The 23,825-nt window shown below is 45.6% G+C and overlaps 2 protein-coding genes and 1 non-coding gene across 3 annotated transcripts; 2 read left to right on the top strand and 1 right to left on the bottom strand.

The window, feature by feature from the left end:
* Positions 1 to 139: 139 nt before the first annotated feature.
* Positions 140 to 11,606, top strand: LOC135814011 (tetratricopeptide repeat protein 4-like). The gene is made up of 11 exons (XM_065327056.1): positions 140 to 443; positions 3,672 to 3,783; positions 5,201 to 5,362; positions 6,377 to 6,454; positions 6,930 to 6,997; positions 7,655 to 7,711; positions 8,816 to 8,902; positions 9,030 to 9,265; positions 9,418 to 9,499; positions 10,593 to 10,675; positions 10,841 to 11,606. The coding sequence occupies exons 1-11, from the start codon at positions 339 to 341 to the stop codon at positions 10,926 to 10,928; spliced, it is 1,158 nt and encodes a 385-aa protein (XP_065183128.1). The 5' UTR covers positions 140 to 338; the 3' UTR covers positions 10,929 to 11,606.
* Positions 11,607 to 14,286: 2,680 nt separating this feature from the next.
* LOC135816252 (small nucleolar RNA snR61/Z1/Z11) lies at positions 14,287 to 14,361 on the bottom strand. The gene has a single exon (XR_010553378.1). It is a non-coding gene; the product is annotated as a small nucleolar RNA snR61/Z1/Z11 (small nucleolar RNA).
* Positions 14,362 to 15,252: 891 nt separating this feature from the next.
* Positions 15,253 to 20,837, top strand: LOC135814010 (esterase LipI-like). The gene is made up of 4 exons (XM_065327055.1): positions 15,253 to 15,873; positions 17,746 to 17,983; positions 19,581 to 19,644; positions 19,981 to 20,837. The coding sequence occupies exons 1-4, from the start codon at positions 15,724 to 15,726 to the stop codon at positions 20,762 to 20,764; spliced, it is 1,236 nt and encodes a 411-aa protein (XP_065183127.1). The 5' UTR covers positions 15,253 to 15,723; the 3' UTR covers positions 20,765 to 20,837.
* Positions 20,838 to 23,825: the final 2,988 nt, after the last annotated feature.

Raw genomic sequence — 23,825 nt, 5'->3', positions numbered from 1 at the left:
ATTATTTTCAAATCAAATAGTCAAATCAAATAATTAATTATTTTAATTTCTCAATTAATATGCAATCTGATTTCAAAATTTTATTGACACACAATTTTTAATATTTTTGTGATAATTAATTATTTGACGACAGTCTAGTATTAATTCAAAACCAAACTACTCGTACTGTATTTTGCATTGACTATTTCATACACTATGCGTGTATGTACGTGACTATAGTCGATCGATTGATTTTGTAGCAGTACATGTACTAGTACTTGTACTGTACTCCCACTTTGCGCCACCACCGGATCGTTTCTTTGAATTGAAGTTCTCTTTCATTCTGGACAGTGTGTGAAATGGCTGCTCCTAGTACATCTGTTGACGACTACGTTGATGAAATTCTGGCAAAGAAAGGCCCCCATGTCTACAAAGATGGACTTTCCGAGAAAGATTGGGAAAAGGTAAGTTTTATTTATAAATTTGAGGGAGTTGGAAAGGTAGTTTATACATTGAAGCAACACCATTGAGTGCAGCACAAGTACATGTACTACCAATACCATGCAAGGCTTGCAAGTACAGGTACTGTAGGTCAACTCCCTTGCCTCCAGGTACTAGGTAACGGTATTTTGGGGACCAGGCAAGAATATATTGTGCTGTCCCTGCGGGAATTTGCGGAAAAAGTCTCGAAAACTTGCGCAAGAAATTGCGGCAGAAAACAACGAAAAATGCGGCGAAAAGTGCAGAAAGATGCGGAACTTGCCAGGAATTCGCGAAATTATTTAAAACTGCGGATTTGGGCCAAATCACGAAATGTGTTGCATCTGTCTGTCCCTCCAGAAACTTGCGGAGACATTTCGGAAATATCGCGGAAAAAGTTGCGAGGTAACATGCCACAAATTGCGGGGAATATTGCGGATTTTGTCAAATATTGCGGGATTATTGTGGTGAAATTGCGGCCGATTTGCTACTTGTACTATACTGTAGTGGTGTACGATGTACGAGTCGTACAGCATAAACCATGCATGACAAAACAGAACGTGTGCTGCGCTGACTGTCTGTGTTCGACTGCCTGACAGGAGCTTGCAAGACAGCTTTCCTCCATCCTCGGACAACACTCGACGCCAGCCTTATTTTGTGACTTGTCAGCCGCTGATTTTCCCAGAAACTTCGACATTCTGGTGTCGATCTCACAAGTAAACTACTGACGAGCTTCAAGAACTAAACAACATCGAAGAAAGACCCGAATATCGCGGTTGCTTTTCGAAATATCGCGGTGCTTTTCAAGTATCAAGGACAGTTTTCTACAATAACGCGGATGATTTTTCAAATATCGCGGATATCACGGACTTTTGTTCAAATCGCGGAAAACAACGCGGCCGCGGAATCGCAAGTTCCTGGAGGGACAGATCTGTAGAATCGCTATTTGGGCAGTAGATCTACTCCAGGAAGTCGTCAAATACCAGGGAGTCATCAAATATAGTATTTGACGACTCCCTGATCTACTGCACTCTCTCGGGAGTAGTAAGAGTCGAGTCTATGCAAGAAAGTTGAAAAACCAACATGATCATGGAAAGCACTGCGGGAAAAGTACAGAAGAATGTTTGAAAAAGTGCAGAAAACAACAAAAAAGCACGGGAAATCGCGGATTATGCAGAAAAACGCGTGTTTGGGCCAAAATCGCGAAATTCGTTGCATCCGTGGAATCGCGATTTCCTGGAGGGACAGATTAAGTAGAAAATTGTAGTGCACGTCACAAGGGTGCTGTCACGTGAACAGCCAAGCGTGCGCCAGTGTGCACGGGCTTTGTTTTGCCGTATTGCTTGCGCCGCTCAGTGCTTTCGTTCAGAGCGATAGTTTGGATGCGTAAACATTTCCGGATCAGAGCGACATGAACTGGTTGTCCCAGCACGTTCCCACCTCCACCACATCCTTTCTAGAGCGTTTCCTTCCTCACCCTACGTCGCTACAGCTAGATGTGTAACACCTACGACGTTACACAAAGACACACCAAGCCTAGATTTATTATTAGGAGCTTCTTGGCGTAGGCATCAATGCAATGTAAATATACGGAGCAAGTAAAGCTTCCGCAAAGCCAAATGCTTAGATACTGTAAAACATGGAATTTTCGGTGTAACTTAAATTTCGGTGATTTCGGTAGAGAAACCAGGCACCTAAATGTAAATTACACCTAAAAGGCACTAGAGTATGCACTGTATGTGAAGGGAACGCTAGTCACCTAATTCTAAATTCCACCTGAAACCCATCAGGTCCCTGCCACCGAAATTTTAATACACCGAAATTTACATGTTTTACTGTAACAGCATACCTACCAACCATCCCGATTAGAACAGGACCACCGTCCTGATATCCAGGGTGCTAATAGGGCTTGAAAGTGATGACGTCAAAACGGCCAGGGAGTAGTAAGTTGACATCAGATTTCTATTTTTGGATCCACTAAGGTGTGACTTTGCTACAGTCAAATCTGCCGTTAGCGACCTCTGCTGTAGGCGACCATCTACCGTTGGCGACCGATTTTCCGTGCACCGACGGTTTCACATACAAATTGATCTGTCCAGAGCGACCATCTGCTGTGCGCGACCAGCGACCGCGATTTCATGCACGGTGGCTGCATTCAAATCTGCTGTAAGCGACCGCAGCCCACATAAGTCGTTCAGTCAGGTGCGAAACTGTACTTGCCAGTGTGCTGTCAACTGCATGCAAGGTGTGAAAATGCGCTGTCTTGCAAGTGCGCCCCAATATCCAATAAAATGATATGAAAAATCACATTATTCTCGTCGATTTGAGTACATGGAAGCATAATTATATGCATGCCCGGTATGCCGGATTTACCATACATCTGCCGTAAGAGACCATCTGCCGTAAGAGACCGCTTTTTCTTGCACCAAGGGGTGGTCGCTTACGACAGATTTGACTGTATTGCCTAAGTATGTGGGTGCATAGCAACCCACTCATGTCGCATGCAGGTGTGACTTTTATTTCGCCACCAGTTGTAACCCCGCCCCCAGTAGCCAAATCAGTCAGTTTCACTGGTAACATCACCTTGCTGAGAGTAAGACGGCTTGAAATGTGCTTGGATCCATACAAAAACTGGATCCAAGTGGATCCGAATTTTGAATTTTTGAAATTGTTGCTATGCTGTGACGTAGCACTTTCAAGCCCTACAGGCACCCAAAAGTGCAGTCCTCTCATGCCTCACACCTATATTTGTGTACATTTTCATACCTAGGTATGTCATTGTCCCGATCTCAGGTTTGCAAATGTTGGCAGGTATGTAACAATGAAAAACAAAACAACAGGAAAAGCGAGATAGAAACAGCTGTCAGAAGCCAACTTACTTCGAGCGAGCTAGAAAAAAAAGGCCGAAGAACATAGAGGGAACAAGGGCTTATATCAGTAGAAACTGTCGTTCACGCATACGTGAGCACCAACAATATAACTAAGATCACAAAATCATGAATTTCACTACACACCAAAAACTGTCAAGAGTTAGGAAACTAGGCCAAACATGCGGATGTGGAGCATTCTGAAATATAATCATGTACATCCAGAGTACCCGTGTTACCAACTTCTGGCAAGTACACATGTGTGTGTGTTTGTGTGTGTGTGTGTGTGTTTGTGTGTATGTGTTTGTGTGTGTGTTGCTGTGTGACTGTGTGTTGCTGGCACAGGAATTGGAGAACATCCCACTGTTCATGTCTGGAGCGCCGGAGGAAGGCAGTGAAATGTCCGATGCCATAGCTGCACTGCAAGCGTTGCAGTTTGAGGATGCAACACCTGAAGGTCAGTTTGTGTTGGGTGATCCTCGTGGATAACGTTTGCTTGAGCAGCTATTCAGTATAATATATTATTTACTTTTTAAAATAGTGATGAATTGTTCTAATTTATACAAAAGTAAAAGGACCAAGGAACTACAAGTTACGCTATACTGTCCACTAACACCACCAGTTACTAAATAATCAGCTCATGCGATAACATTAGTTGTAGAACGTCAGTACCATCGGCCAGTGTCGTGCAATGTTATTGCATGAGCTGATTATTTAGTAACTGGTGGTATTAATGGACAGTATAGCGTAACTTGTAGTTCCTTGGTCCTTTCACTTTTGTATAAATTAATCCTTGGCTCTCCATCCGAGTCAATTGTTCTAATAAGCACTTTCTTGAAATGGAAACGGCTGCAGCGAATGGAATTTTTTCGATCGTTGACCGCTTGGTGGTGGGTCTGATCTACTCTCCTCCCACCGCTTAAGGAGCTGCATCTGTGCCTTTGGCCCTGTGAGGGTGGTGGCGTTCCTGCGGATGCAGAAAACTCAGTATAACTGAGTATAACGCGAGCCGTGGATTTTTTTCATTGGGAGGCTGCTTTGAAACTGGCTCTGTCTCCAACACTCCAATTCCTGCTGTCATGCCATTTGCCCCGGCAAAAACTCGTTTTGTTTGGGATAACCCGACCGGCCGTCTTAAATTTGAGCACTGACCCGAATATTGTGACTACATGCGCTATCTCTGTAATCAAGGGTAGACACTGTTGGTGGAACAGTACCCGATGCATGCAAAGTGCAGAGACGCTCACACACTAGAAGCAGAATGAAAACCCAGGCTCCTTGTGAAGGCGATCATCCGTCAATTGATGATCACCTTAACGTGAAACTCCAAGACCTGACATGTATATTGGTTCATTCTGTTTCCGGCGTGCGAACCACAACTGTATAATTATGTACTGTATACTGTAATTTCACAAATTTGTCGGTGTACTTTTATTTCGGTGCGTCTGTTTCATACCTAAAATTTCAATACACCGAAAAAGCACTAACACACATAATCCAATAGGGAATTGCTCCTCTGTACCTAAAATTTCTGTTCACCTAACCTGGCCTTTTGCCCTCATACGGAAAATATTGAGTACCGAAAATTTCTGAAATTAGAGTATAGTAGGTAAAGTACTGCGAGAGCGCCCCGCCAACTCGTCCTTCCGTGGTCGTGCTGTGGAGATGGTGTCCTGTCTGGAAGGTCACACAACACGTACCTTGTGCACACATCGCATGCTGTGCAGTCAAGCCGTACTCAGTTTACCTTGGAGCTCCACGCGTAAACATGCTACCCGTGACCTTAGTACAGTACATGTATTATTTGTTTGGCTGTAGTGTGTTTCTCAAGTACTCATTGGTTATAACTGGACCCTGTCACTACTTGCCACCAGGTAGAGCTGACGCGTACAAGGACGAAGGCAACGACTTTTTCAAGAAGAAGAAGTACCGGCAAGCTATCATTGCGTACACGGAAGGTCTGAAGGAGAAGGTGACCGATGCGCAAGTCCGCGTCGTTCTCCTCAGCAACCGTGCTGCAGCGCAGTACCGTCTGGGTAGGTAATTTTGTATTCTTGTTCCCCAAGTCATGTCCACTATTATTGTCTTTACTACTGTGAAACTTCTTTATAAAGTACCCTGAGTATGGCTATAAAATGGTGTGTATTCACATACAATTCTATTGTAGAGGGTCTTGCATCATTTGAGTCTTCAAAACGTTCTACTCCGTCATTTGACCTCTCAGATATGGGGCACCTCGGCTGTGTACAAAATACAAATACAGATTTTTGAGGTACGGCCGTATACTGAAGTCTCGCTGTGCTGTCTGGTAGAGACCTGCTGAAGCAGACCGAGTGTCCGCACTCCGCAGCCACTGGGATCTAATAACACGGCTCAGTGGTCGAAGGATCAACGAAAACGGCTGCTTTTTGGACTAAGTCTGGATATAGGTTTGCGTGGCTCAGTGGGAATTTGAAAATGCTACTGTAAAACGGCTAATTTTAGCGACTGTGTTGTTTTAGCAACTTAATTAAGTTTTGCCGCGCTAATCGAAATTTTGTATGTACAGTGCAGAACTAGTCATCCTTCTTTTTAAAGTCTGAAACTCGGATCGCTAAAATATTTCATCGCGGATTGGTCCGGATTGAGAAAACGCTAAAAAATGTACCCGCTAAAATTAATCGTTCTACAGTATTTCATAACCGCAATCAATAAAACTAGCTGAACCGACATTTGTGTACTTTATTCATGCAATGTAAAAACGGTGGAGACGATGTGCAATAAAACGATGAAAATATGAAGAAATCTTTTTACATTGCATGAATAAAGTACACAAATGTCGGTTCAGCTAGTTTTATTGACTGCGGTTATCAAATTATTGTCTCCTCGCCGTGTGTTTAAATACAGTATTTCAATGATTTGTAACTGGAACACTGCAAGACCCTAAATTGTGTATTTTGCGCTTGCACTGCGACTGTTCTTACCTGTAGCTACTGGTAGTGTCAACTCAGCTCTCCGTCTCCGTTTCCTCCCCTCCGAGCATTATTGTGTTCCCTTTTCTTCTGTTCCAGGAAACAACCGGTCAGCGTTTGATGATTGCAAACGTGCGTACATTCTCAATCCTCTGCATCTGAAGGCTCTGGTCAAAGGTATGGCTTTGTTTTAAATCAGAACTTCTAATTCACAGATTTGTAGTGCGTTATGCCCCGTGCTGCACAGTACCTGGCGGCAGCACGGCCTATGTTTTTAAAATGGGATTTCCTTGCCACATTGCTACTTTCCCTCTGACTTCTGCTGTCGTGGACATGGAAATCCTGTCGATTGACCGGGACCGGCGCCCTCAGCGGCGAGTCAGCGCGTACAGAACGTAGTCGAGTCGTTGCATGCAGTGCATAGTCATGTTGATCTGATGCGACCAGTGCGCTGCAGGCTGCATATGTGTGCTTACCCACGGCTGCATGGCCAGCGCCCTGGGGCCGCTAGACGTGCGACCGGATTTCCATGTCCACGACAGTAGTTAACGCGATATGCACAGATCATGAAAAAATGGTGTTTCTTCTGTCGCATTCATGAGTCATGACCTCTGACATCATCTACATAAACCTGTGCATGTTTTCTGTACAGGTGCAGAGTCGGCCAATGCAATGAATCATCACAAGGACACGGTGGAGTGGTGTGACAGAGCACTTCAGGTAAGAGCACGTGTATAAGCGCACATACACTTTACTGCTGTGTGCCAGTCAGGCATGCTGTTTATACCTGTAACTCTTATTAGCTTTTTTGAAGTACTGGCAGGCTCTATTAAATATAGCGTATCTGGCCGGTATCCATGCCTTCCTATTAATTTTACTATCAATTTTGTCAATTTCAAAACCGTCTTTGCCAAATGATCACAAGCGTGTGAAGGGCAGAGTTGCAGTTGGTTTTCTTGTTCTTACCAGCTACATGTACGTCCAGTTTGGTACTTGTACATTTCCGGAATGATCTCCCTCCAGGTTCCATTGCATTAACCGTGCACACCCACCAGTTGCTAGGCATACTGTGTCTGTGCATTTCTGGAGTTCTACACGAGGTCCTTTCACCCTGTGCATTGCAGATAAGGCATGTTCAACATTTCACCTACATGTAAGAGCATGCATTTATTTGAGCAAAACTCAATCAGTGATCGCGCACGCCAGCATGATAGGCAGCAGCGTACAACGGTATCAGATTGGCAGTGTAGTGCTACGGGTGCAATGTACACTCTGACGAGTTCTTGTACTGGCGACTCGACATGGCTAAGGTCACAGCTAGCATCCACTGCAATACAATCCTGTGCTTTACTGTTGCTGCTGTTGTTGTTGTTGCAGCTTGATGCTGGCAACAAGCGCTTGCTGGAAATGAGAAAAGAAGCAGACAAGCAATTTGTGAGTATGAGTGCTCTCCAACACTGTCTTTGTTATGTACCACAAGAACTCTCCACTACCGCATCCCTTTCATGGTCGCTTTGTGGAGGTGGTGGCCTCTCTGTAGGTCATAGGGCAAGTGCCGTGTACAATGTACACACATTGCTCTTTGTGCCATCAATCCGTACTCAGTTACTAGTACGTACTAGTACCTTCAAGCGGATACGAGCTCCACACAAGAACAGGCTAAGTGTGGGCGTAGTACACTTTAAAATTAAGGTTGTACTAATCAAGGTGGGGTGCTCTCGCGGTGCTTTACGATGCATACAGTCAACCTCATGAATAACAACCTTGGTTATCACAACACCTGGAGAATAACGACACTATCTTCAGACGGAGTGACCCCCATTCGACCGCATACGTTCAACCTCGTAAATAACAACACTCTTCTCATGCCGATCAAGGTCCGCTATTTGTGAGGCTGATTGTACTATAATTACATCAGGATTGTCATCGGACGTGTGCCTTTTGTTTTTTGCTGTTTTTGTATATATTTTCGTTTTCTGTAGTTCTAAAATGGACAGTGCCCTTTGGAAGAAAAATATTGAAACCGGGGAACTAAATGAATATTTTTTCATGTTCTGAGGGTTTCTTGATATAGACAGTTAAAGGAAGAATGGTTTGGCAAGCTGCTGAGAAAGTGCTCAATGTGCAGTGCGTAGAGCGTTTTCATATGCTTGTAAGAAAGAGAAAGCGGTCCGATTGGAGTTTGCGGTTTATTGCTAAGGCAATCATCAGACAACTGATAACGAAACCTGAGACTAATCATTATAATTATTTCTGCTCATGTGTGAGTATTGGGCTTTGAACATTTGACACCCCATGTCCTAGTTAGGAAGCTCAAGTACGGACTGTGCGACTCTGTGTGTGTGGGGGTGTGGGTGTGGGTGGGTGTATGTGTGTGTGATCTGTTATGACTAAAACACTGATTCGAAAGTTCGAAACTGTTGTCCTGTGGATCGCACGAAAGTGGCAAGCAACATGAGATTAACATTTGCGACTGGCCGGTCTGTGTTGTGTTGTGCGTGGATGCGTTGCTGTTGGTGATGTTGATGCTGATTACAGCGGCTAGAGGAGAGAAACCAGCGCAAGGCGGCTCGGGAAGAGCAGAAGCGGCTGCAGGAAGATGAACGGTTGGAGGAAGCCATTAGGGTAAGCTGTACTTGAATACATGTACACGTAGTTCGGTTTGGCTGTGATTCATCACTGCATTGCTGGTGCTGGAATTGTATCAGAAATTGTCTTTTGTGGATTTTGTTGTGTACATGTATGCATGCAGAGCCGTGGAATTGTCCTATCCACTGATAAGAAAGTTCGTGCCAGATTTCAAGAGCGCGATGATGTCAGTGAAGGCAAGGGACTTATTCAGGCCAGTCTGTCCGAGCTTGAACAGACCATACCCAGTGGCAGTCATGTACGGCTAGACAGTGATGGAGTACTACATTGGCCGGTGTTGCTGGTCTACCCGGAGCATCACCAAACCGATTTCATCCAGGCGTTCGATGAGAGATCCTGGTGAGTCGGTGGATCATTGAGGCTGCCTGAGTCTTTGCGTTGGTGTTGCGTGCCGGCTGTTTGGATTTTGAACTGCTATCTGCTTTTGAGTGCAAGTCCTTTGCATGCATGAGTTTATACATGTATGTGTGTTCTGTGTGTTCTGTGTTTAGCTTTAGAGATCACTTCAATGTGATGTTTAGTGAGGCTGCTCCTTGGGATGCAAATCATGAGTACAAGCCATCTAATCTTTCTGTAAGTACTGCTGCTGCTACCGCTATTAAAATGTGTTTGTTATCACGTTTATTGCTACCCTTATAGTTGTGTTGCTGTTGTTGCTGCTCCTAATGCTGATGCTTTCACTGCAAGGTACAGTGGAGCCCCTGTCTCTGGCCACCTCACTTTCAAAGACCACCATGAAAAAGCGACCTTGTTCTCATGGTACCACAGCCCCTCCCCCCCCCCCCACACACACACACACATACACACTTACGCACATGCAATTCTGTCATGTCAGATCACCTTGAAATTGGGATCACTTAGCTTGGTCCAGACGGTGGTAGAACTTTTCAGGTTTCACTGTATGCCGTCGAAAATTGCTCCTGCTCATATTCGAGAACCACCATTCTGGGATGTTCAGTAGTGATTTAATGAACCACTATTTCCCAAAACGAATATTCGCTCTAATACCAATTCAATGAATAAACGAATAATCTTGTCTGATGGCAAGAGTCCGCTTCATCTTGGACCGGGCACCACACACTGCCACAACGACCTCTCGGCCACAACTTGTTAAACTGAAACAACTACCAGCATTCTTCTGGTGTACTGTTTTTTTGCTTCTTCCCCAATTTAAAGACCATTTTGACCATGTTCTTATGCAATACACTGTACCTGGATACAATAGAGATGTACCTGCTCCACAACAGGCCTACCTGTGGAGTCTCGACCCTTGAGAGCACATGATCAAGATGTCTCGCGCTGCTGGTCATGCACAAAAATTCATCACATTTATCTAATAGAGAGGTTCTGCAAAACGAAAATGCGTGCCAACTTTCGCTCTACATCATGAAGTGCGAAACTTCGCACGAACGTTCGCAACTTTGGACGCGAAACTTGCAGGGAATTCAAAATGAACTTTCGTAGGAAATTTCGTGAGATGGGGTCATGGCGTACGTGCATCGCAAACTACGAAAATGTGCAGAACGCAAAGTTCGTGCGAAAATCCGTACACACTTTCGGAAGGACCGTCGCGAAACTTCGCTCGAATTTTCTTTTCGCAGAACCTCTCTAATAACTCACCCAAAGTGGTTGATGTTGGTGTTTTCTTGTCTTCTGCACTCTTCAGATTTATTATGAAGACACGGAAAGTGGACGGCTGGCTAGTGTTTCCCCGAGCAGAACTCTTCAAGATGTACTGATGAACTCAAAGTATGCTTCCTTCAACATCTTTTGTTACTCTATTTGCTCTGATAGAGAGTTGTGTTAATCCGTTAATCGATTGGTTTGTAGTGCATATGTATGCTGGGCCTGCCGGCTTGCCTTTGCTCTGCCATTGCTTCTCTTAGTTGATTTCGTTTCTTCTTTCACCTGCAGGTTTGTTGTACGAGCTGGTACGCCTGTGTTCATCATCCTCGCAAAGAAATCAAAGTTTGGAAAGGACTTTCTGTCACACTATCCTTAGAAGCTGCTAAAGCTGGTAGACGCTGGAACGAGAAGTTGTCTGTGGCTACAACAAAGCAGTTGGGTATGTACATGCCCTTTCTTGGGAAGAACTCCTGCGTCTCGTCACCAGCCAGCAATTCTTTCGAGGTAAAGCTCTTGGAGCCATGCTGCTTGCAGTGCTGGTTTGCGGATGCGTTGTAAAGTAACCCCACAAGCAATGGGACCGTTAGAGTAGTACGCAGTACATCGTCAACGGCATGGTTCTTTGTCTCTCCACCCAGACTGTGAAGGAATGCACCGTGCCGTTGTCTGAGCTGCTCTCAGTCTGTGTATTCTGCCTGGACTGGTCGCGTTGCAGAGCTTTGTTCCAACATGACTATAGTGGGCATGCTTTGCACTGATTGATGGTGCACATAACTTTACTTTCCGTGCTCGCAAGTGAGGACAATGGAAGTATTAAACCACAAAAGCCCTTGTGCTTTTCTCTGGACCTGTTTCTTTTATTGATTTGAGATGTTGCGATGGAGCTGTCGGCCATTCAGTGAGATGCTTCACCACCACAATAACACTTCACTCATGTCTGACCCAAGTGTCTTCCACACACTACAACCCGGTTTCATTTCCTTTTCCTTCTTTTTTACAAGGTCTTTCTATTTTAGTATGATCCGGTTTGACAGCAACAGCTTGAAGCCTGAAACAGGTCCCCGTTGTTAAGTTTGTACAAGTCTTGTCTTTACCCTGGAGATACGGGTGTTTTGAATGTGTTCCTTTGATTACAACCCCAGTCAATTACGGAGCGTTGTTGCAGGACATCTATAGTTCTATGCCCTGTTACTAATACTAGCTGAACATTCTTTTGCAGAATGCTAGTGGCCCTGATTTACATGGCTTTTCCCAATTCAGTGCTTCTGGGGCAACATCTGGCCGAAATCCTTTTTCTTGTTCCGGCTTGCTTCAGAAAGTGAGGAGCATTCCAAAGATATGTATTGAAAATAATAATTATTGAAGTCGAAACTGCTCTGAGCTGTGGTCATGCTATATTGATGGACAGATAATGCATACAGAACAAAAGAGCCACGCGGAACACATCCAAGTATGGATGTTCTGCCCTGTACGACGAATGTCTGGCTACCCTAGGCCCGGAGTCATGAGCAGAAAATATTTACTTCCATGCAAGTACGTATATACATGGTTCCAACCTGCCCGGATCTGGGGAGTGTTACTGCACCTCTACTTGTACCCTAAAGAATTATAACTTTTGGTACGCTGTGAGGCTGTCTACTGCCACTGAAATGGACTTCAGAAAATTAGCTCCGCATATACATGTAAGGGTGCGTCAGAAAAAAAATTGTGAAAACCGCTCAAATTTGACCAATTTAAACTGTCCCTCCAGGAATCCGCGGACAGGAAGTTGAAATTCTGCGCAGAATTCTGCGGCACAAATCGCTACATTATGCGGCGGATAGCGTGAATTCTGCGGCGCTGCACCGGCGAAAAGACATGGCTATGTGCTATGTACAAGTATCAATAAAAAAATTAATATTAGTGGTCGAAAACACACGATAGGCTCAATACAGTAACGAAGAAAACTGGTACAGTTGCTGTACTGTCCATTGCACCTGCACAAAAAAAAATCCCGCGGAATATTGCAGAAACGAGAGAAAACTGCTATTTCTGGAGACTTTTCGATGTACAATGTATGTTCACAGCCAAACCAACCATTAGTGGCAATACATTACCATGATTACCCGCTTGTGACTTGCAAAATCAACTTGCAGCATATTTTGGAGCTTTCAAATTTTTTGACCAGGATTTCGCCTAATTTTGTTTTAGAATATAGGGAAAACAAACTCCGGTGGGGTTGCGGAAATTCGATCTGTTTTACGCTCTTTTTCCTCGCAGAATATTATAGATGGATTTGCAGAATTAGCGCAGAATTCTCTGCACGGAATTGCTGATATTCTGCCGCGCGCGGTATTCACGGGGGACAGACCAGAGCTAGAGGTTCCTTTTCTGACCGTCCGTTGTACGATGTACATGACTGTACATGTACTTGTAGTGCGGTTGTACCCTTTATCCAAATACAGTTACGCTAGTAACTACAATTCATATGTACATGTAGTAACTGGGTAAAGGGCAGTGTACTAAAGTCAAGAAAAGAGCAAACTACATGTCATGTAGTATTCCATGGGCCCATGTCTGCTGCAATAACTACATGCAATGTATGTATGTATGTATGTATGCGAGTGCAGCCACTTGATTTTGGGTTTCCTGGTTCCCTGCTGGGCGGCTGGCACTCGCGTAGTGACCAAGAAAATGTAAATGCCCAATGGCAGTGCTGGAATAGTGCATGCACACAAAATTGTACGCAGAAAGTAGCATGCAAATTGTATGGAGCTACAGATGCAGGGTATCCCGACGAAAATTGAACGCAATCACAAGGCACACAAGAGCACGATATGATTCAACAAGATATATTCCAGGAGAAATGAAGTTAAAACTAGAAGCAGTGCTGATCTGCCGTTAGCGAATAGCTGAACCTGAAAGAAATAGAAGAGAAAAAAAGGAAATGAATCAGCAACACACCAAATGTTGCATTGCAGAGCAAGAAATAGAATAAGACTCAGTTGAATAAGTTGACATCACAAAACTGCAAGAGGTTAGTGGCTAGCAGGCTACCAGCCACCCCGTGAGCTTCAGGCGCAAATTACAGACATCATTGGGAACACGCAAACGTGTCCTGGTGACTTTGAAACCCACCATTTTGCTATGGACGATTGATGATTCGAACGGACGATCTTGCAATTCTGTAATAGGTGGAAAATACAGGAAACCCAAAGTTAGGATACACATTTGCAAGCATAAATTAAAACATAGATGCAGGAACCAATCAGTGATCGGAACTTTATCTTCAACAATAGTCAGAGACTCTAGTCAAAATGATGTCATCAACTTGGAAATGAAAGCCAAGAAATAGAGCTGAAGTACGACTTACCTTCATATATCAGCGCATAGGTAAGCTGGTAGCCGAGGAAGTGTGAAAGGCTGCAGAAAATATAAAATGAACAAGGCCATGAGGAATGGGAGCATGGAGATTCTAACATCCGAAAGGATTGCAAAACCCAAGTCAGTGATCGGAACTTTATCTTCAACAATAGTCAGAGACTCTAGTCAAAAGGATTCATCATACTTGGTTAAACTGGTACGCACAAAGAGAAGGAGAGCACTTACCAGTCAAAACAGCCACAATAGTGGATCTGGTGGACATTGTCCATTCCGGCAAGGATTGCAGCACCTAGAGACAAAAAAAGGACAAAATTTCATATCAGACAAGAAAGGCGATCCAAACAGCTTTGAAAAGCCGAAATGGTAATAAAGCCTCAGAAAATGGTAAGAAGGGTATCATCACTGCCATTCAGTAGCAGAACTGGTTAAATTTTTCATCAGAGGCAAAAGGGAAACCACGTGGTCCGCGTGCGTGCGTGCTTACCATAGATTTGGAAGGAGGCCGGCGCCTGTACAAACTCAGGACCCAGTAAGCATGGTTAGTGCGGTGAAAAACCAGCTTTTTCAACGATACATTCGCGTCAAGGGGAGATTTTGTTTAAATCTGCGTCGATGGTGAGAGCGCATGGGGAAAGATGAGAAGTTGGCATTTTGCTGGCCACCTGCAGAATTGCAAACGAAAGGCCACACAAAAAGAAAAGGGGTGCTGTCAAGACACAATATCACAATTTTGTTTAAAAGGAAAACAATGAGTTTCCTCAGACTATGGGTGATGTAGATCATTGGATCATCAACCAAAAGGTCAGCGTGGTGCATGATGTTGTCATCCTTGGAGAAAAGGCAGAAAGTGTGCCGAAACAAAGTGAAAAATATGAGGGGAATGAACTTACCACTTCAGGTGATAAAGCCAGAACTGGGATTCATCGCGTCGAGCAGAAAGCAGCTGAAGAGCATGGCGAGATCACGCTGCCAAGAGCTGGACTTCTCAAACACGTGTAGAGAAGGACGAGAGACGCAAACAACAACAGCCACACAAGAGACGGTCGTGAAGAATGATTTCAGAAATGAAAAATGGCCCCTGAAATAGGATGAGATTTTGCCCTCACCCCCGGTGCGCTGACTCGGTACCCGATCCCCCGAGTGTGTGGGGCGCCGAGCCACGCCACAGCCGCTAGCCGGCGCGGGATCAAAGACAGCAAACGCCAAAATGCAAAAGTATTTTTTGAAAAACAGTAGATCTATCACTTATTTTTACTTGTGTTTTGTAGTGTACTGGTCTGGAGCATGGCAAGCCAAGGCAAATGGGGTGACGCCGATGATGGGCCCTTCCTCAGTTCCTGTCCTTGTCTTCGTTTCTTCAGTCCAGATCTGCGAAGTGCAAGGTTCTTTTTTGAGCGGGAAGCAGTGTACCATGGTGTACTGTTTTGAGTTCTTACATACCCAAAGGGTAATTACTTGCAGTGTACTGCTTTGAATTCTTACATACCCAAAGAGTATGCACAAGATGAGTCGACATGATTGTTGAGTATTACTATACCACACACTGCATACCAACATGACGATCATGTTGTGTTTGTCAAGCTTCCCTTGACATATCAAACTGGCTTGACGACCTTTCACTCTTCAATCCGAGACTTCATGTCTTCGGCACCAGTGAAAGTATGAGAGCACAGCAAGTTCGTAGCCCTTTTGAAGGCTGCTAGCACTTTGTCTTCAGCAAATTTGTGGACTGCACTTTCGATTCTTACGGCATTTAATAGGTCACTTGGAAGGGTGCGATAGAGGCCAGTTATTCGGGCTCAGAAGAAATGGCGTGTGGCCGGTGTTGCCTTGTGCTGCTCTCGACGTTTGCTGTGCTGTTGGCCATAGCACTATATCCTCTGTCGCAATGGGATGAGAACATTGCCATGAAAACTCGGATCAGCGGCAGAATCCTGGACATGTTCATCCTACCACGGGTAAGCTGGCACCCCCGGGTATCTACCCCACACCCCTGGAATGACCTGTTTCGCACCGCGCGTACCGGTACATTCCATTCAAAAACATAGGCACCAAATCTTAAAATTATGCGCATAATTATGCGGGCGAAAACAGCCCAAATATGTGGCAAATATGCGGTGTAATATAATAGTGAGGTTCTGCTCTACGTTTCGGGAACGTGACGCAAAGAATCACGCGAACTCCCTTCGCGTTCCCGTAACGTAAAGAAATCCTGTTCCGCTCTACGTTTCACGTAGAGAGGTCGTGTGGAATGTGTACTGGGAATTTCCCCTCCCATATTTGGCAGTTTTCTGCCTGCACTCGAATGATACCCAGCAGATCCGTACGCATTTTCTTTGCGTGTGCCACTGCCACAACGTAGAGAACCTCATCTACGCGTCGAAATCTGGACCCGAAACACGCGAAGCCGTAGACTCTACCCCAGATACCTGCTCTCTACGTGATTTCTCTACGTTTCACGTATAGCAGAACCGGTAACCTCTCTTAGGCTGTGTTTACATGAGGCGTTTCAACCCGGGTCAGATTTCAACCCGCTATGTGCACAAAATGAATGGCGCGTTTACATGACGCATTGCGCCTGACCCGGGTTGATTTCAACCCTCCCCCCCCCCCCCCAAGGGGAGGGTTGAAATCAACCCAGGTCAAGAAAATCGTACAAACGTACTTCTGTGCGTATCTCGCGCCAGGTTTGAACAGCACTGCAGATGCAAATTTCGAGTGAACGGATTCACGTGACCATACAGGACTGTTGAAGTGGACTTTTGGCGGCATATCAGTATTTGACCCGGGTCAACTGTCTTCATGTAAACGCTCACCTATTTTGTCTACCGTACAGACTTTCAACCCGGGCTGAACTCGACCCGGGTTGAAATTTGTCATGTAAACACAGCCTAATGCGGCCATTATGCACGAGTTATCTGTCATTTGTACAACTTTAGCGTGCAGTTTCATGCAAGTATACAACTTTGTCGTACAAACTCATGTACAGTACCGGTACGACTTTGTATACATGTAGTACATTTCAACATCGTGTACTATTTTCTTGTACATTCCCGTGATCATGTGAATAACGCGGGTTTTATGCAAAATCTCTCGAAAACGCGGATGAAAGCCAATAACCCGGAAAATTTGCGCGTCCGCGGAATCGCGGTATCCTGTGGGGACAGCATAATGTATAGTGAGTTTGGAGAAGAGTACGACTCGTACATCACTTGTAAGAGTGTGCAACTCCTGCATGCCGCAGTGCTGTGCCTATACTAGCTACAGTATTTCAAGTAAAGTTGACGTCTTTTTCATGATGTAATGCTCGTTGAACGTGATTCCCGGCGCTTTAAAAAAAAAGCTGCCAACCTGTCACATGTGTTTGCTGGCACGCATTTACACAGAATCAAAATGGCGATGTGTCTGCCATGCCATGCCACTGGTTTGGGGTACGTCTGATAACACGTGCATTGCATCATACAAATGACGTCAACTTGAATTTCTATGGGTCCAGCACTGATAGCGGAGTTGCACACTCGTGGGGGATAATGTACTCTTGCTTTGGACATGAGCACCTAAATTGAATGAGGGTACAACTCCGCATCGATACTGCAACATACCAAGCCAACGACAAAGTTGTTTGGTCCGATAATCATGAATTGTATGACATCACAGTCATAATAATTATATACATACCGATATGTGCGACCATGAGAACTGGCTTGGCTGGAATGATTGAATCCCTCTCCTTCTCAGTGCTCACATCCGAGTCAGTATACGTAGACAGGTTACCGTCATCCTGTCACATGTGTAACCTGTGTGCTCTTGTCTTGACACTGCACTTGCAGCCTTCAGTCAACTTTTTGAGCGTACTGGCATTCCTGAGAGGAACAAGCCGACCGGAAGCCAGTCGCCATCTCATGTCAGTACTGAGCTCCATAGTTGACACAAGCTATGTTAGCAGTGAGGGCCGCACAGTGGCTGGTGTTCCTGTGCGCTTGTATCGACCAGCGACTGTTGACGCGGACGCAGTGCTACCAGTGCTGGTGTACTTCCACGGCGGTGGCTTTATCACTGGACACATAGGTAAGTAAAGTAAGTAAATCATCGTGTTCGTTCCCGAAGGGAACTCACGACGGCCGCTAACACCCAGTAAACCCTAGCGGCAGATAGGTATGTAGATGAAGAGAATCAGTTTTTAAGTTTTTAAACTCGGATGGAGAGAGCCCAGGATTAAAATTAAAAAAGAGAGGATCATAAGTTTACAGGTTATCCGCTTTGTCCAACACTAACGTCGATTATAAGCAGGATGCCGGTGAGTCAGAATGTACAACAATTAGCACAAAAATGACTAATGTGATACTGACATTGAACGACCTGATTCTTTGCTGCATCACGTCTGGAATGCGCAAACCAACAGCCTTCCAACTTGGAAGGTTCTAAGTTATGAAATAACGTAAGAAAGGGGAAGGAGAGCACACTCTAAACGAAAACAAGCCAAACAGCGCAGCGAACTCAGAATCTTAGCTATGACAAGATGATGACGCAGGACGAAGGACCACGGCACAGGACGGCCAACGCTCACTTCGAAAACGCGAAACAACGACCACCCAACTTAGGAGGCTCATGTTATTAGAGATAAGCAAAAGAGAGGAAGTTACCCGATCACGAAGCAAGACAGACCGGACGACACTATCTCTTCGTACTATACTACAAATACATGTAGAATGGAACTTGTGATGGACTAACAAACGGCAATAACAAGTAGTGTCACACGGCGTACGTTTCGCCGTAAAGATGCTGACGGCTCATCAGATGCAGCTAAGCGTCAGGTCGTTGAATGTCAGTATCACATCAGTCATTTTTGTGCTAATTGTTGCGCATTCTGACTCACCATTACTGTATATATAACACGTTAAATGAAAAATCATGAAAATCAGTCATTAAACAAAATTAAGTTGTACACTAGGTAGTATATGTACCCAATTATTTGCGGACAGAACTGTTTCGTCCTTTGTGGACTCATCAGCACAGTACAGAGAAAATGAGGCCGAATCTGATAGCAATGAAAAATGAATTTTCCAAAGCCAAATTTAAACCAGGCCCGAACGTACCCGGTACCTTGCCAGAGTGCTCAAACTGACAAGTCAGCGAACTCTATACTGGTAGTACCAATAGCATATAACCTCCCAAGAGTTTGCAACTCTGCATACCGTATTATCTCTAATATAAGCACGGTCCTTTATTTTTTCAGTGTACCTCCGCCCCGTGCTATTAATGGAGACGTTCCTTTATTGGAGACTGTTTCATTATTATTTCAACCTCATTTCAGAGGTTGGTGCACCGCGCGGGATCGCGCGACTGACCATGATAACATGTACATGTACATGCAATGTGCGTACATATACTACCGTACGGTGTCCTTTATTGGAGGCCCGGGTGGTTTTCAGAGGACTTCACAGTGTGCTTATAATGGAGAAGTGGAGAACACAGGGAACAGAGTAGGCATGTAAACAGCACAGGCACGAAACAGTTACCGCTGGTGCATACGAGGTGCATGTGCGTACGCGAAAGTGTGAAAAAGGAAACAGGGTCAAGTTACATATGGATACACTACTCCAAATATATAGGCACAGGTAGGTTACTGTACAGTGAACAGTGTTGTCTTTGCTGTTGTGCACAGATGCTTATGACAACGTGCTAGCGAATTGGTGCCGCGAATCTGACATCGCCGTGATTTCCGTTGAGTAAGTGATCTGTGATCTTATCTGTCCACGTACTTTGATGCTTTGAGCCGGTTTAAAGAATACTGGGTTGTTAGCTAGACTTCATTGCCATCAGTTTGGCCAGTCACAGGTCTGAGCTCAGCTGATGAGACCTAACAAGGTGGAAACAGCTAGCTATCCGGAGATTGAGTGATCTCTCCAATTCTGTGCAGATCAGGCGATGCATGTGTGGGGTACTTCCTATACGGGCCTACTCAACATCACCCACAACCTCCCTGGAGAGCAATGAGCTCCTGAATTCTATGACAATGATAAATGCTGATGGTTGGCCTGCGTTCTCTATTTCTTCCATTTCAGCTACCGCTTGGCTCCCGAACATGTCTTCCCTGCGGCGTTTGATGACTGCTTTGCTGTGACTAAGGCAGTTCTTGGTGACCAGGCGGTAGCTGCGGCACTACGAGTCAACTCTTCGTTGGTCAGTGTTGGCGGTGACAGTGCTGGTGGATCACTGGCAGCGGCTGTTGCTCTGCACATCAGCAGGGTCACAAGTCTACCTCGTGTGCGTGCTCAGGTCTCAATATTCCCAACAATGAAAGGTGCACTTGATGATCCGGAAACCGCACTATCGTTTTGGGCTCCCGGTGGACTGACACCCGAGATGATGTTCTTATTTCGTGCCTGGTATCTGGGCGGAATGGAACACTATGAACTCCTCTATTCGCAATTGACCGAGCGCTCACTGCAACTTCTTCCCGCGGAAGTTTGGAAGAACGCCAGCCTTCGATTGGAAGGTGTGGACGTTGAACTGGTCACCCCAGATACAGACAAGTACCCGTATGCAGAGCGATTTTTGAGCGAGTCTATGAGTCCTCTGCTTTCCCAGGACTTGAGTACGGTACCACCAACAATCATCTTGCTGGCAGGCATTGATCCGTTGTATAGTGATGGTCTGCTGTATGAGCGACGCCTGAAGTCGGCCGGTGTGGAAGTTGAGCTGGTGGAGTATAAGAACCAAATACATGGCTTCTTTGCATTTGTTCCCACCAATATCACTGTTCTGGGTGCTACGCTTCCCTATGGTAATGCTGAAGCTCTAGATGCCATGAAGCAAAGCGTGAGATTTGTCCTTGATCACCTTTAGATCACCCTCGGACAGTCCTCTCCACCAACACATACAACAATGTGACAATGGCTATTTCAAGTTTGGTCCTCCACTTTTTGTATGTGTGTGTGTGTGTGTGTGTGTGTGTGTGTGTGTGTGTGTGTATGTATGTGTGTGCGTTTGTGCATGCGTGCGTTCTTGCATGTTCAGTTTTATTTAATGATCTTAGCCATCGCCCAAGTGGGTGCTTCAGTATTTTTATTTAGGGTTTGAAAACAAATTTTAGCATTTTCCATTACCTGCATAAGAAGACGATATCCATGTTCTATTAGTTGGATTGGGATGTGTCAAAAGTCAAAACCTGCTCCGGAATAACGCTCAGTGTCGATGAACCTGCTACCGGATATCTAATTAACGGAGGCGTCGAGTGACAGTGATTTGAGAACCATGGCACAATGAACCTAACCAGCTGAATCGACTCGGCACGATGGCTTTATTGATTAGTGCCACAAACAAATGCAGAGAATGGTGATGGAAAAAGAAGAAAACCCTACGGTGGACAAAATATGATGGACGATGAAAGTCTATAATTTAGGAACAACGAAGGACTGAATAGATGTGATGAATGGTAATAGGAACTGTGAATGCCTCGTGTGCATTTTTCACCGTTCTTGTAAGGTAATTTCATCGTTCCTGTTATTGTTGATAGTCAGGAGGGTAAAGCGGCGGCTTTCAGCCCGTTTATCATTCGTATTCCTATTGTCATTCATCACTGTTCTTTTCAGTTTTCCATCATAGTTCTTTCTTTGTGAATTGTCCATCACCATTTTCTGCACATTTGGGTTTTTGTGGATAGTTTTGCATAATGCCATCATTGTGGTATGTCGATCCAGCTGTGTTTATCCCATGCTGGCCGGGCACAAGTACCAGAGCACCACAGCTAGGATTCAAGCCTGGGAGATATATATATATTACTTGGTACTACTGTTGTACTTCGAAGTAGTACAATCATGTATGTAACATTGTTACCTGGCGGCACTCGCTGGCATGCATGCTATTGAAAGTACCTCAACTTGTCAAGGTCCATACTGGACCATAGCTACTTCAATATTACTGTCCGGTGCCGAAGAACGTATGCCGCTATATTTTAATTAAAGAGTCATCGCCTAGGCCGTTCTTGTGTACAATGACAACGTACAACTGTCCGTATAATTCAGCCGTGTTGTGCATCCTGGTGTCCTGTACCGGTTGGTGAATGTCTAGCCCACTGGCTACTACACTGCCTATTTTTGTCTTGTCTTCGGAGTTCGGTGAATCTTTCTTCGGTGCCCGACAGTGATCACGGTGCAAGTAGTTATCAAGAGCAAACAAGCTAGCCGGGGGATTATTTATACTCTTGAGCAGCACTGTATCATAAATGCACTAGCCCTGTGTAATGACTCACTGGGCGTCGCAAGCATGTGTCGTCTTAATTGCCGGTGATGATGGTGACCGGTGGGTAAACAGTATTCCTGGATTCGCAAATTTGCAGTTTCTGCTCGAAAATCATTGGAATCGTCAGAACTGTGCAATGCATAGTAATTGTCATGATTGTGGCGGACAAGCACAATGTCATGATTGTGGCGGACAAGCACAATGTCATGATTGAGGCGGACAAGCACAATGTCATGATTGTGGCGGACAAGCACATGGTTGTATTGTTTGCTGGTACCGGGATCCACATAGTGACCGACGCAGCCAGGTATCTCGGGTCATTTGTTGGTGAGCCTGAGGCGGTGGCTGGTCTCGTGAGGAAGAGGGTGGATGGTTGGTCGCGCGAGTTGCGGAAGCTGTCTCGGTTTGCCAAGACGGAACCACATGCTGCCTATGCAGCACTAACCCATGGTTTACGGGGTAGGTGGGTGTACCTTTTCCGCACTGTGCCCATCCCGGATGAGTGCGTCAAGAGCTTAGACAATATCATCGCTTTCGAGTTTCTCCCAGCACTGACGGGTCGTGGTGCCTTCACCGAGGAGGACTTACGCATGCTGAGACTGCCCACCCGGTTGGGTAGTCTGGCAATCCCGTCTTTCCAGAGGATGAGTCAGACGGAATTTGGCGCATCAGTGAAAATGACAGAGGCTCAGGTTGCTGAGCTAGTCAATCAAAACAACACATCCTGGGAAAGATGCCGGACTGAATGCATAGGGAGGCTGCTTTTAACGCAAAAAGATGCACCGGCAAGCAGCGAGCTGCAGCAAGTGAAAATGACTTCAAGCTGGTGGAGCAGGCTGCATCGCTCGACGGGGCTCGTCGACTTGGGCACCTGGCGTCCCGAGGGGTGTCCAGCTGGCTCAACCCACTGCCACTACGGGACCATGGTTACCACCTCTCGAAAGGAGATTTCCGTGATGCTTTGGCGCTGCGGTACGACTGGGCACTGGCGGATGTCCCGTTAACCTGCTCCTGTGGCCGTCCATTTAGTGCAGTCCATGCCATGAGCTGCCCGACTGGAGGATTCCAGACAATACGGCATAACGAAGTGCGAGACATCCTGGCTGATTTGCTGACTGAAGTGTGCGTGGATGTTGCTGTGGAGCCAGTGCTCGCACCACTCTCTGGTGAGGTGTTTGTCGCGGCGTCTACGAATACAGCGGATGATGCCCGGGCAGACATTCGCGCGAGGGGGCTGTGGACCCGGGCCCAGAACGCCTACATGGACGTTCGAGTATTTCACCCTGATGCGCCTTCCTATGCTGCGAAGCCACTGGAGAAGCTTTTGGCAGAGCACGAGCGCAGAAAGAAATCCGAGTATGCTGAACGCATAATCAATGTGGATCGTGGTACATTCACTCCTCTCATTTTCACCACGGCCGGTTGTTGTGCGCCAGAGTGCTCGCGTTTCATCAAGCGTTTGTGTGGTCTGCTTTCCAGGGGAGAGAAAAAGAAGTATGCGGAGATGACGACATATGTACGCTGTCGCCTCGCCTCGCCTTTGCACTATTACGGTCAGCTATTATGTGCATTCGCGGAGCTAGATCATCGTACCACCGACCAGTCAACGCACTGCGGGAGTTGGCGGTGGCTGAGGGCCGCCTGTGAGTGGCTGAGAGACAATGAC

Source organism: Sycon ciliatum, chromosome 4 (assembly GCF_964019385.1).
Source record: "Sycon ciliatum chromosome 4, ocSycCili1.1, whole genome shotgun sequence".
NCBI lineage: Eukaryota > Metazoa > Porifera > Calcarea > Leucosolenida > Sycettidae > Sycon > Sycon ciliatum.
The sequence above is the reverse complement of the archived record's forward strand: the minus strand, read 5'-3'. Positions and strand labels throughout refer to the sequence as shown.

Coding starts and splice junctions, on each gene's coding strand:
- LOC135814011 (XM_065327056.1), top strand. CDS start 339: ATGGCTGCTCCTAGTACATCTGTTGACGACTACGTTGATGAAATTCTG. Junction 444..3,671: donor CCGAGAAAGATTGGGAAAAG/GTAAGTTTTATT, acceptor TTGCTGGCACAG/GAATTGGAGAACATCCCACT. Junction 8,903..9,029: donor GGTTGGAGGAAGCCATTAGG/GTAAGCTGTACT, acceptor GTATGCATGCAG/AGCCGTGGAATTGTCCTATC.
- LOC135814010 (XM_065327055.1), top strand. CDS start 15,724: ATGGCGTGTGGCCGGTGTTGCCTTGTGCTGCTCTCGACGTTTGCTGTG. Junction 15,874..17,745: donor ACATGTTCATCCTACCACGG/GTAAGCTGGCAC, acceptor CTGCACTTGCAG/CCTTCAGTCAACTTTTTGAG. Junction 17,984..19,580: donor CTTTATCACTGGACACATAG/GTAAGTAAAGTA, acceptor TGTTGTGCACAG/ATGCTTATGACAACGTGCTA.